This window comes from Ranitomeya variabilis, chromosome 4, assembly GCF_051348905.1.
Source record: "Ranitomeya variabilis isolate aRanVar5 chromosome 4, aRanVar5.hap1, whole genome shotgun sequence".
NCBI classification, from domain to species: Eukaryota; Metazoa; Chordata; class Amphibia; order Anura; family Dendrobatidae; genus Ranitomeya; species Ranitomeya variabilis.
The window spans coordinates 414,384,467-414,397,903 of record NC_135235.1 but is presented as its reverse complement, the minus strand read 5'-3'; the positions used below and the strand labels follow the sequence as shown (position 1 = coordinate 414,397,903).

At 44.1% G+C, this 13,437-nt stretch overlaps 1 protein-coding gene across 9 annotated transcripts in view; it reads left to right on the top strand.

Moving 5' to 3' along the window:
- Positions 1-11,553, top strand: part of LOC143765035 (uncharacterized) — a 66,876-nt gene extending 55,323 nt beyond the window's left edge. For all 9 annotated transcript variants that reach the window (XM_077251276.1, XM_077251281.1, XM_077251275.1 and 6 more), the window contains one exon: positions 6,620-11,553. In XM_077251276.1, the coding sequence (XP_077107391.1) occupies positions 6,620-7,869 (1,250 nt within the window). In that variant the 3' untranslated portion in view covers positions 7,870-11,553. The remainder of the gene's footprint in view (positions 1-6,619) is intronic.
- The last annotated feature ends 1,884 nt before the right edge of the window (positions 11,554-13,437 follow it).

The following is a 13,437-nucleotide window of genomic DNA, read 5'->3' as shown; positions in this document are numbered from 1 at the left end:
CCCACCACTGACTGGCAGCTTTCTGTGTATACTGTGCATAGGCGGAAAGATACCAACCAGTGGTGGGACTATCTGGCAACAGGTTTACTAGTCTTATGATAATAATCTGCTGATGAAACAGTGATTTTATAAAACTATACTAAGCAGCCCAGTAAATAAGAAATCACTGGAATCAGTGTCTCTTCCCCTACATTATGCTGCTCTCAGATTAGGTTGCAAAAACCTTTAATGCCTCTGGGGTAAAGGAGGAACATGTAATTTTCTGCCCCCTTATTTCTTTGCACTTTTTCCTCCGTTATCTCATTTGCGGTGTGGAAAGTAACCATTAACCCCAACATTAGGCAATATAGGCATAACCCTAGATTAAGATCACTCCAGGTAAGCAAAAATTCACACAAGGTCACCATGACACTATATTTTAACTAGAGCTACTGGTTTTAATTATAAATAGTTACTGCATATAAGTGTGAGTGTCACTTCTATACTCCGGCGCTAAAACAACTCCAGATTATTTTTACGTTTTTAAACATGGGAGATGTGGATAATTCATACCCAGAGCTAATTTTGTTGGTTGCAGGGAGCCTGTCAGCAGATTTGATCTCTATAAATGCTTGCCACCACTGAAGATGTGTCCAATGATAATCCAAGCACACCTGAGAAAATGATCTTTCTCTATCGCCTCTCATTGGGGGGACACAGGAACCATGGGTGTATGCTGCTGACACTATGCACAAAAAAAGTTAGCTTCTCCTCTGCAGTGTACACCCCACCGACTGGCATTATACACTTCATTTTAGCTTAGTGTCAGTAGGAGGTGGACACGGGTCTTTCATTAGACCCTTATCTACCTCAATGTGCCTCATTTTCTTTTCAGATTTTCCGGAGGGATACAGGGTGAACAGTCACACCTGTAATCCCACAATACGGACTATGAGTGTACTGCCACCCCGTATCCTCATAGATCCGACAGCAGGACCAAGATCCTAGCACACAAGCGTGCTCAGAAGTCCGGTCCTAGCTCCGTCCCCCACCCACTCGCCCACCACAGCCTGTCGGTTGCGGAGACGAGGACGTCCATCAAAGCTCCTGGACGTCTCATTCCTCTTCAGGTTAGTAACGGCGTGGGATGTTTGAGGTGAGTATTTTCCTCATCCCATCCCAGGTCATTCAAGGGGGTAAGTATACAGATGAAGAAAGGTGAGTTTTTTCGTCCTCTTTCCGGCGGGCTTTTCTCCCGCGTCTTCCCCTCTTCTCTCCGGCTCTTAGCCCCGCCCACTCCTCCGGGCCTCAGCACAGACTGCGGCCGGCGCCATCTTTGTACCCTCAATCGTGCAGCTTCAGCGCCGGCTGCTTTTGGCGCCTCTTGGCTCGTTGGCTCGTGTTGCGGACTTCGGAGTGCAGGTCCTTGCACCTTCACGCACTCCTTTTCAGCAGCACACATTTTTTTGCACTGCTTCATGTACAGTCACCATCCCAGCGTTTGGACCCAGCGGTGATTCCTCCTACAGGACCTGCTTTCCCTGACGACCTCCTCTATCCTCTACAGCCGAAGCTATCCACAGGACATCTGCCGTGAGTAGCGCTGCACTGCAGCCTGATACCCTTCCTCTGCTTTAGTCAGACACCTTTTGTGCTCTCCTTGTAAGGGCAGGTTCCCTTCAGGCCAGTCCTCTCCCACCTGTCAGGACTGCAGCGATCCAAACGTACCATCGCTCAGGAGCCCCCCTCTGCCCCGAGTGAGAGTGAGGCCCCTATCCCAGGGTGTGCTTCCTCTCTGTCTCAACCTGTGGCGGATCTCACCAGGGTATCCCAGACCCCAGTGTCCGTTCTTGATAAGTTGCCCTTGCCGACCTCCGCGGTAGCCAGCGGGTCACAGGTAGCCCTGTCTGAGCCTGCCAAGATAGGCCGTAAAGGATCCAAGCGGGAGCGCCGTTCCAACTCCTCTTCCCGTTCCATCTCGCCTCACGGTCCATATCAGCGATCAGTTTCTTCCCGGTCCCCTCCCCCGAGTCAGGCAAGGCGTTCTCGGACGCACCTTCAGAGGGACGTTTTGGAGCTGCACTCTGACCTAATCGCTAAGATGAGGGATATGGTTCAGAGCCTCATTGGAGCAATCAACCAGACCTGCGGCATCATGTTTCCTCTATGGAACGCGCGGATCAGGCGGTTTCGTTTAGACGGTCGAAGCCACCCTCCAAGGTCTTCGCTTCTCACCCTGTATTCGAGGAGGTCCTGACGAAAGAAAAAGAGAATCCGACCAGACGCTTTCAGAGAGGAAAGCGCCTTGGCGTTTTTATATCCTTTTTCTCCGGAGCTCACCGCTAATTGGACTGCTCCTCCCTCGGTGGATCCTCCAGTTCCCAGGCTGTCCACCAACACGGTCCTTCCGCTATCTGGCGGAGCATCTCTGAAAGATTCTAACTTTAGAGTCATAGAATTCTTTGCGAAGTCAGCCTTTGAAACGGCTGTGTCTATTTTTGCCCGGCCATTGCTTCCACTTGGGTTTCAAAATCCATATCCAAATAGGTCAAACAATTCCATCGGGGCATTCTGGACGGGGCCCCACCTGGACAGCTGGCGGAGCTTGCCAACCAGATTTCTCATGTGGGTGAATCCTTGGTCTCCGCTTCCCTGGATGCCTCGTCTTTTGCGGCTCAGGTGTCCAGCAATGCTGTTGCCATCCGTCGAACCGTTTGGCTCAAGGCCTGGAGGGGGGATTTGTCTTCTAAAAAGTCCCTTACCAGCCTGCCTTTTCAGGGTTCACGTCTCTTTGGTTCTAAGCTGGACCAAATCATTAAGGACGCCACTGGGGGCACAAGTCTAAACCTCGTCGCCCTCTTCCTAGATGGCAATTTCGGTCCTTTCGGCCTTTTCGTCTCTTCGCGGCGTCAAACTCCTTTTCCCAGCAGCAACAGAGGCCGCAGGCACGTCAAGAAAAGAATACGGTTTCCTTTAGACCCACTCCTTCCTGGCGCTCTCGCTACTCCCAGGGTAGATCCTCCAGGTCTAAGACTGGAGGATCCACCTCTGCATGACTCACGGCAAGACCCCAGCCCACTTCCCAGGCTGGGCGGCTGTCCCCTCTTCTTCAGGGACGTCTGGATCTCCTCAGTAGAGGACGCATGGGTCAGGAAAGTTGTATCCTCAGGATACAAAATAGAGTTCGTTTCACGACCCCGGGATCGTTTCCTCGAATCCCGACCTCCAGGAGACCCCGCTCTAGTTCCGGGTTTCTTCGCAGCCATCACTTCTCTCCTCAAAGCCAGAGTAATAGTTCCCGTCCCAGAAAGGGAACGGTTCACTGGTTTCTATTCCAATCTTTTTGTGGTACCAAAAAAAAAAAAAAGGCAAGGTTCGTCCCATTCTAGATCTCAAATTGCTGAACTGGAGAGTTCATCTGAGACACTTCAGGATGGAATCCCCTTCGTTCAGTAATTGCTTCCATGGATGCTCGAGAATTTCTGTGTTCCATAGATATTCAGGACGCCTACCTCCATGTCCCGATATTCCCGGGACTTCACCGATTCCTGCGCTTTGTGGTGCTCCAGGACCATTTTCAGTTCGTCGCCCTGCCGTTCGGTCTTACAACCGCTCCCAGGGTTTTCACGAAGACCATGGCGGCGCTGATAGCCATCTTGAGGGTCAGGGGACTGGTGCCTTTTCCGTACCTCGACGACATCCTCTTCAAGGCTCCGTCCCTTTTCTCAGGCTCACGAGAGCCTGTCCATCGTCCTCGAAACCCTAGTCTGCTTCGGGTGGCTTGTCAACAATAAGAAATCCTGTCTTGTTCCTTCCCAGCGCCTCGTTTTTCTGGGCATGCTCTTCGACACTCGTCAAACCAAAGTCTTCCTTCCCGATGACAAGAGATCCATCTTTCGTCGGGACTTAGGCTTGCTTCAGGGTCCTCGGCTAACCTCCTTCCGATCGGCCATGAAGGTTTTGGGGAGGATGGTAGCAACATTGGAAGCGATTCCCTTCGCCCAATTTCACTCTTGACCTCTTCAGCAGGCCATCCTGATTCAGTGGAACAGGTCTGTCTTGTCCCTGGATCGTCCGATCCAACTCTCTTCCCGGGTCAAACGGTCCCTCAACTGGTGGCTGACGTCACCTCTCATCTCCCAGGGCAGGTCCTTCCTTCCAGTTCACTGGCAGGTGGTGACGACGAACGCCAGCCTGCTCGGCTGGGGCGCGGTGTTTCGCCACCTGACTATAAGGGTCGTTGGTCGGCGCAGGAGTCAACTCTACCAATCAGTGTCCTCGAGATTCGGGCCATCTTTCTGTCCCTTCATCACTGGGAAAGGATTCTCAGGGGTCTACCAATAAGAATCCAGATGGACAATGCCACGGCGGTGGCATATGTCAACCATCGGGGGGGGACTCAGGGCTCCTTGGCCTTAGCCGAGGTATCCAAGATCCTCATCTGGGCAGAGGCAATGGTTCCGGTGATATCCGCGGTGCATATCCCCAGCGTGGACAATTGGGCTGCCGACTTCCTCAGCCGCGAGGGTCTCGCGGCAGGGGAATGGTCCTTGCATCCGGAGGTTTTCCATCAGAGTTGTCTTCGATGGGGGACTCCGGACGTGGACCTCACGGCATCCCGAATGAACAGGAAGGTTCCTCGGTTCATCTCCAGGTCTCGCGACCCCCTCGCGGTGGGCATCGACGCTCTGGCCATTCCTTGGTCACAGTTCGTGCTGCCCTATCTGTTCCCACCCCTACCCTTACTTCCCAAGCTGTGAAAAAGATCAAAGCGGAAGGGGTGCCGGTCATTCTGATTGCCCCGGATTGGCCCAGGAGAGCTTGGTTTGCGGACATCGTCAATCTTCTCGCGGACGCCCCTTGGCGCCTTCCAGACAGGCCCGATCTGCCACCCGAATTAGCCTGTTTACATGGGCTGGTTTGGCTTCAGATGCACACTAAATGATCGTTCAGTGCACACAGATTGCTGATATTCTCAGCAGTGCGTAGAACAATGTGCTGCCAAAAACTATAACTTTTTGTGCAAACTAAAAGATCGTTTCCCTCAATAAACAAGCTATACTCTTGTTCGTCAGGGGATTGGCAGCCTGCTTAGATTACACAATTATTGTGACTTGAGCGCTCCAATTTCCGCTGTGTCAGATGTCCAGACACTAATCAAGTCTTTGATAAACCAGCCACAACAGACTAGTGACCCTTTTTAAATTGATGTCATTTGGGAAGAAAATGTACATATCCTCCCACCAAGCCATATAAATTATAGCCAGAGATGGAGAAAAGTTAGATCCCATACTAACTCCTGTGGTCTGAAGATAATATTCACTGTGAAATAAGAAAAAAATATGAGATCTGTTAAATTACCATATTTCTTTAAAGGGAACCTGTCACCTCGTTTTGCTGCTGTAAGCTGCGGCCACTGCCTTTCGGGGCTTACCTACAGCATTCTGTAATGCTGCAGATAAGCATCAGATCTGACCTGAAAGAGAAAACAAACAAGTTTTATTATACACACCCGGGGGGCGGTCCAGTCCGATGGCTGTCGCAGGTCCTGGTCCAGCGCCTCCCATCTTCAAGCGATGTCGTCATCCTGCTTGCTTTGTGTCGCACTCCAGCGCAGGCGTACTGATCTGCACAGCATGTAATCTATTTATAATCTGGTGACCATTGAATATCAGACAATAATTGTAAGACATTTTTGGTATCCTTGATAAAATCAGGAATTAAACTTACCAAAGGTTGCAACAAGCCCTCAACCCATCCACTGAGATTTTCATTAAATCCCTGCAACAATGGGACATATAGGAGAATGTAAGACAAGCTTGTGCACCTTAGGAAGAGAGTGAAAAATAGGGATTCTAAGTCAAGTAGGTACCATCAACGCTCCCTGATTTTTTTGTTAGAATACCCGTATCTATACAATTTTGTACCAATCTCATTAAAGTCTCCCAAAAATTTTTGAACAGATTAGTAGGCAGTTTTCTGTAGGTAGTTTCCTAGGATAACCTTTCCATGTTGAGTTTTTATATAGATCAATATCAAGAATCTCCTGGGATCTACCTTTATCCACCTGCTGTATAATAATTATTTTTCAATTCAGATAATGCAGTTCATATCATAAAACAGAATGTTCTATTAGATCCTGAAAATTATCCAAAGCCTACAGCCTGGACTGTAGACGATAAAAATGGGTTCTGAATTTTATATTGTTCAGAACACTTTATGAACTCTCCCTGTCTTTTTATATATTGTAAATTTGAAAGACCTATTTACCGTAATAATTATAAAACAGGAATGAACCATTATTATTAGAAATTTGATTAATATTTCCAGCATCAACGTCATCAGAATTGAAAAACTGCCTTTTGACTGTCAAAGCTCTACAAAACCTTTTGATGTCAAGAATGTTATTTAATAAATCAAAATGTCAGTTATGTGAAAAAGACAATCCTTTGGACAAAACATCTTGCTGATTGTATTATTTCTAATCTAATAGGTTAAATTCCATTATTACCATTTGACCATCTTACTATTTCATGGTTTTGTATAATAGAATGCCCTATTGTTTTATTGTTTTTCTAGTTTGACTTCTAATTTGTGATTGCCAAATCTGAAAATAATGAAAACCATTTCCTCTTATCAGATAATTCCTGTGGGAACTGGAAGGAACAAACTCTTGTAATTCCAAATAATCAAACAGAAGATAAAGATATCTTAGAAAACTTTTCAGGAGAAAATCTCAAAACCCTTAATGTACATCCAGGAAAGCACAGTAAAGAAAAATCATACAATTACACTAATCGCAAGGAACTTTATCCCAGTCATTCACAGATGCTTACCCTGAAAACAAATCAGAAAGTGGGTAAAATGTTTCAATGTTGTGATTGTGGAAAACAGTTTTCAAAAAACTCAAATCTTTTTATTCACAGAAGAATTCACACAGGCGAGAAGCCATACTCCTGTTTGGAATGTGGAAAATGCTTTACTCGAAAAGCAGGCCTTGATCAACATGAAAGAAGTCATACAGGGGAGAAGACTTTTATGTGTTCAGAATGTGGAAAATGTTTTGCTCGGAAATCATTTCTTTCTAGACATAAAATAATTCACACTGGGGAAAAACCATATGCTTGTTCCAGATGTGGGAAATGTTTTACACAGAAGCCTTCTCTTGTTGAACATGTCAGGATTCATACAGGGGAGAAGCCACATTCATGTTCTGAATGTGGGAAATGTTTTACCCAGAAATCATCACTTGTTAAACATAAAAGATTTCACTCTGGGGAGAAGCCATATCCATGTTCGGAATGTGGAAAACGTTTTATTACTAAAGCTAAACTTGGGGATCATCATAGAAGTCACACAGGAGAAAAACCGTTTTCATGTTCTGAATGTGGGAAGTATTTTATTACTAAGGCCAAACTACGAGATCATCTTAGAAGTCACACCGGGTTGAAACCATTTCCATGTTCAGAATGTGAGAAATGTTTCATACAAAAATCAGATCTTGTTGAACATCAAAGAATTCACACGGGGGAGAAGCCATTTTCTTGTTCTGAATGCGGGAAATGTTTTATTAGCAAAGTCAAACTCAGGATTCATCAAAGAATTCATACAGGGGAGAAGCCATTTTCATGCTCAGACTGTGCGAAATGTTTTACTCAGAAATCAAATCTTGTTAAGCATCAGAGAACTCACACCGGGGAGAAGCCATATTCATGTTCAGAATGTGGAAAATGCTTTACACGAAAGTCAGTTCTTGATCAGCATCAGTTAATTCACACAGGAGAGAGGCCATTTTCTTGTTCAGTATGTGGGAAAGGTTTCAGGAACAAATCAAGACTTTTAAGTCATCACAGTGTCCACTCATTAAAGATTGATTTGTTAGAATTATAATTGTGTGTGGACAACTGTTGATGGGCTTCATGAAGAAAAAGAGTCTTGTGTTTCAAAGCAATGAAGATAAAAGGTCACTATAAAATCTTAGTAGAGATGGAGCCCACACCTCTGTGGAATACTGCTTGACATACAGAGGAACTTGAAAGTTGGCGAACCCTTCAGAATTTTCCCTATTTCTGCATAGATTTGATGTAAAGCTACATCATATTGTCACACAAGTCCTAAAAGGAGATAGAACCAAATCAAAATGAGTAAAAAATATTAGACGTTGTCATTTTTTATTGAGGAAAATGATCCAGTATCACATGTTTGAGTGGCAAAAGTATACAAACATTTGCTTTCATTATCTAATAATGGGTCCCTCGTGTGCAGAAAAATCTGCATCTAAATGTTTTAATTAGTCCTGCACATCTGTTTGGTGGAATTTTAGCCAATTTCTCCCTATCAAACAGCTACAACTGTTTTATCGGTTGGTTTTCTCCCATGAACAGCTTACTTTAGGTCCCTACACAACATTTCTATAGGATTAAGGTTAGGAGTTTTGTAAAGTGGTGACCAAAAGTTTTACACCAGGTTCTCAATGAGATTGAAATCTGGAGAGATTGCTGGCCATGAATCCTAAATGTCAATGTTTTGTTCACTATGCCAATTGGTTTTCTCTTCTGCCTTGTGATGGTTTCCATCTTGTTGGAAAAAGCATTTTTGATCACAAAAAATTGCTCCTGGATCGTTGGGAGAAGTTGCTCTGGATGATATTTGCATACCATTCTATATTCACAGCAGTGATCTAAGGAAAAATTGGAAGTGTTAGTACAGCAGAGATGACAGTGCTATAAAAGGAGGAGAGCAGGTATCAGGTTTTGTAATGTGACATAGCTAGACTCGGCTGTGCTGTCCCTCCATCCACGCTGACTCGTACAGGAGGTTAGACCAGGTGATCAAGGCTGTCTGCATACATCTCATAGACTGAGAAACCTGCTGTAAGCTATTGGGTGTGTTCTTTTTTGAGTGTTGATGCTGGCATGGTCAGCGTCATACAGGAAGAGAAGTGCATGCCTTCAGTGAAAACTCTGATTACACCCACTTGGATTTAATGAAAATTAACTCATTAAGTTGACTGCTAATATCTCTGCAACGTTAACGAAATTGAAGAAAAAAAAAAAGAAAAACGTTATTCTGCTTAGCAGCTATATTAATACATTGTGTCCAGTTCAACATGAAAAATGTGATCCTTTTTAAAATGGATGTGTTTGACTGTCATAGTGAAGTGGGTTAAAGGAGATGTTCTCTCTGATATAGGGACTACCTTTTGTTTAAGCTATAGCGATATGGAGCAGTAAAGTAAGCGGAACCCATTAAAGCAAACACCTCATCTATAATGTAACTGAAGATGTGTCCTTCTGTCCCAAGTCTCTGGCGCCTACGCAGTGTTGCACAGAATTCAGTGCATGCTGCAGTACGGTGTCATTATCTCTAGGACCTCAGTTGTGGTAGCAGCTTCACCGGCTGTGAGGAAATGGAGATAGAGTCTGACCCACCAATCAGCATAACAGAATTTTTTCATCATTATAATGGAGTGGCAGCGGACATGCCCAACCTCCGCTCCATTATTTTCTTATGTGAATGCCAGAAAATTCTGAGCGCAGCACTCAGCAGCCACATACGGTAAAGTGGTCACATATGCACACTGCCACTACATTTTAAAGGGGATAAAATTGCCCCGTTCTACCCAGTGGTTGGACCCTCACTGACCAATAAGTTGTTAGTAAAATTGTTTTTACCGGTAAACACTTTCAAGGTTTAAATAAAAATGCTATACAAAGATATTGTAGTGAATATTTTTGAGGTGAAACACCTATTTTTATAGGTGAAACACATTTTTTTGGTATGTTTTCAAGTAAAATATGCAGTGCCAGAAACTGTTTTAGTAAGTCACTGTGCCTCCGTGGCAACTCACACTCATTTATGTGGGCAAAACTGTCATATATATGTACACACGTGGTCAAAATTGTTGGTACCCCTCGTTTAATGACAGAAAAACCCACAATGGTCACAGAAATAACTTGAATCTGACAAAAGTAATAATAAATAAAAGATCTATGAAAATGAACAAATGAAAGTCAGACAATGCTTTTCAAAGATGCTTCCACAGAATTAAAAAAAATAAATAAATAAAACTCATGAAATAGGCCTGGACAGAAATGATGATACCCCTGAAAATAATGTGACAAAAGTGGCATGATAAATCAAGATGTGTCCACTAATTAGCATCACAGGTGTCTACAGTTTTGGAATCAGTGAGTGGGCCTGTATACAGGGCTACAGATACACACCATGTCACCAAACAGCACAGTGAGTAGCCCACTCAACATGGACCAGAGGAAGCGAAGGAAAGAGTTGTCTCAGGAGATTAGAAAGAAAATTATAGACAAATATGTTAAAGGTAAAAGTTATAAGACCATCTCCAAGCAGCTTGATGTTCCTGTGACTACAGTTGCACATATTATTCAGAAATTTAAGATCCATGGGACTGTAGCCAACCTCCTTGGACGTGGCTGCAGGAGGCAAATTGATGACAAATCAAAGACCGATAATATGAATGATAACAAAAGAGCCCAGAATAACTTCTAAACAGATTAAAGGTGAACTTCAAGCTCAAAGAACATCAGTGTCAGATCGCACCATCTGTTGTATGAGCCAAAGTGGATTCCATGTGAGAAGACCAAGGAGGACACCATTGTTGAAAACAAATCATAAAAAAGCCAGACTGGAATTTGCCAAACTACATGTTGACATGCCACAAAGCTTCTGGGAGAATATCCTATGGACAGATGAGACAAAAATTGAACTTTTTTGCAAGTCACATCAGCTCTATGTTCACAGACGGAAAAATTAAGCATATCAAGAAAAGAACACCACAGGAGGTAGTAATGGCAGACACTCTAACCGCTTTAAAAAAGGGCTGAACGATTTCCTTGATACATGTAACATTGCGGGTTATAGCTAGATTAGTGACGAAATGTACAGTTGGTGGAGAAAGGTTGAACTTGATGGACATAGGTCTTTATTCAACCTACGTAACTATGTAACACTGTCCCTACTGTGAAACATGGAGGAGGCTCTTATATTCTGTGGCTGTTTTGCTACATCTGGCACAGGGTGTCTAGAATCTGTGCAGGGTACAATGAAATCTCAAGACTATCAAGGGATTCTAGGAGAAATGTGCTGTCCAGTGTCAGAAAGCTTGGTCTCAGTCGCAGGTCATGGGTCTTGCAACAGAATAATGACCCAAAACACACAGCTAAAAACACCCAAGAATGGCTAAGAGGAAAACACTGGACTAATCCGAAGTGGCCCTTTTATGAGCCCTGACCTAAATCCTATTGAGCACCTTTGGAAAGAGCTAAGACATGCCATCTGGAAATGGCAACCTTCAAACACAAGACAACTGGATCAGTTTGCTCTTGAGGAGTGGGCCAAAATACCTGTCGAGAGGTGAAGAAGTATCATTAACAGTTACAGGAATTGTTTGCAGGGATTGCCTCGAAAGGTTGTGCAACAAAATATTAAGTTAAGGGCACTATCATTTCCCTCCAGGCCTATTTCATGGGTTTTATTTTTTATAAATTCTGTGGAAGCATGGTTGAAAAGCAATGTCTGACTTTCATTTGTTAATTTTCATAGATTTTTAATTTATTATTACTTTTGTCAGATTCAAGTTATTTCTGTGACCATTGTGGGTTTTTCTGTCAGTAAACGAGGGGTACCAACAATTTTGACCACGTGTGTATGCATATTCTAAACATGTGTAAAGATATTTTGGTGTACTAGTGTTGAGGGAACGTGCTCGAATAAGGTGTTATCCAAGCATGTTTGTGTGCTAACCAAGTGCCTTCGGCGTGCTTCAAAAATATGTTTGAGTCCCCGCATCAGCATGATTCATGGCTGTTCAACAGCCACAACACATGCAGGGATTGCCTGTTTGTTATGCAATTCCTGCATGTGTTTCGAGCATGCCGCAAACAATCAGTTATCACCGAAGCATGCTCAGATAACACCTTATCCGAGCATATTTGCTCATCACTATTGATAACCCTTAGCTCTGGAGTTATGCCCTTTCCCTCACTTGCCCTTGCAGAGACCTTAAATGCCTTGTTATACCATTGTTTTCAACCACACAGAACAAATATGCATTTTGCTGCCCTTACACTGTAAATAAACATCCTGCTTGAAGAATGACATTTTGACACCTATTTTGTGTGCCTCAGAACTACACTGTGTTCCAAATTATTATGCACAAAGAGTTTAGGAGTGATAAGGTTAGAATTTTTTTGTTTGTCATTTAAACTCATTGATGGTGATGTGTGTCAGGGCTCTTTATATCACTGAAAGCAATTGCAGATACCTGTGCAAATTAGTTTGGCAGGTGTGTCCAAATAAAGGCAAGACTACTTAAGAAGGCTGTTCCACATTATTAAGCAGCCTACATTTTTTGCCAAAATTGGAAAGAAAAAGGATGTGTCGGCTGCTGAGAAGCAACAAATTGTGGAGTATTTAGGTCAAGGCATGACTGCAATCAACATTGCCAAGACACTTCATCGTGATCATCGCACAATCAAGAAGTATGTAGCTGATTCCCAGCACACACGTGTGCGTGCTGATAAGGAAAAATTGAGGAGGTAAGGTTAAAAAAGCAGCTGCAAAAATGCCTTGTCATAGCAGCAGGCAAGTTTTTGAAGCTGCTGGTGCCTCCAACGTCCCCAGAACAACAAGGTGTAGGGTCCTTCAGAGGTTTGCAGCTGTGAGTAAGCCATCCTGTCGACCACCTCTATCCACTGCACACAAGCAGAAACTGCTCCAGTGGGCCAAACGATACATGAAGACTGACTTCCAAACTGTTTTGTTCACCGATGAGTGCCGTGCAATGCTCGATGGTCCAGATGGATGGATGGATGGAGTGGAGGATGGCTGGTTGATGGACACCCCATGAAAACACGGCTAAGGCGCCAACAAGGAGGAGGTGGAGTAATGTTTTGGGCTGGAATCATGGGGAGAGAGATTGTCGGCCCCTTTTATGATCCCTGAAGGGGTAAAGATGAACTCCATAATCTATGTGGAGTTTCTAAAACTACACTTCCTGCCATGGTTCAAGAGGAAGAACCATGCTTTCCGCAGCAAGATCATTTTCATGCATAATAATGCACCATCTCATGCTGCAAAAAACTCATCTGCATCTCTGGCTGCTATGGGCATAAAAGAGGACAAACTTATGGTGTGGCCACCATCTTCCCCTGACCTCAACCCCATTGAGAACCTCTGGAGCATCATCAAAAGGAGTGTCTATGATGGCGGGAGGCAGTTCACATCTAAGCAACAGCTCTGGGAGGGTATTCTGTCCACATGCAAAACAATTGAAGCAGAAACCATCCAAAAACTGACAAATTCAATGGACGAGAAAGTTCAGAAGCTTCTTTCGAACAAGGGGTCCTATGTGCAAATGTAATCACCTAGAATAAAGTTTTCACTTGAAAACTGTTTGATTTCATTTTGTAATAAGCTGATAAT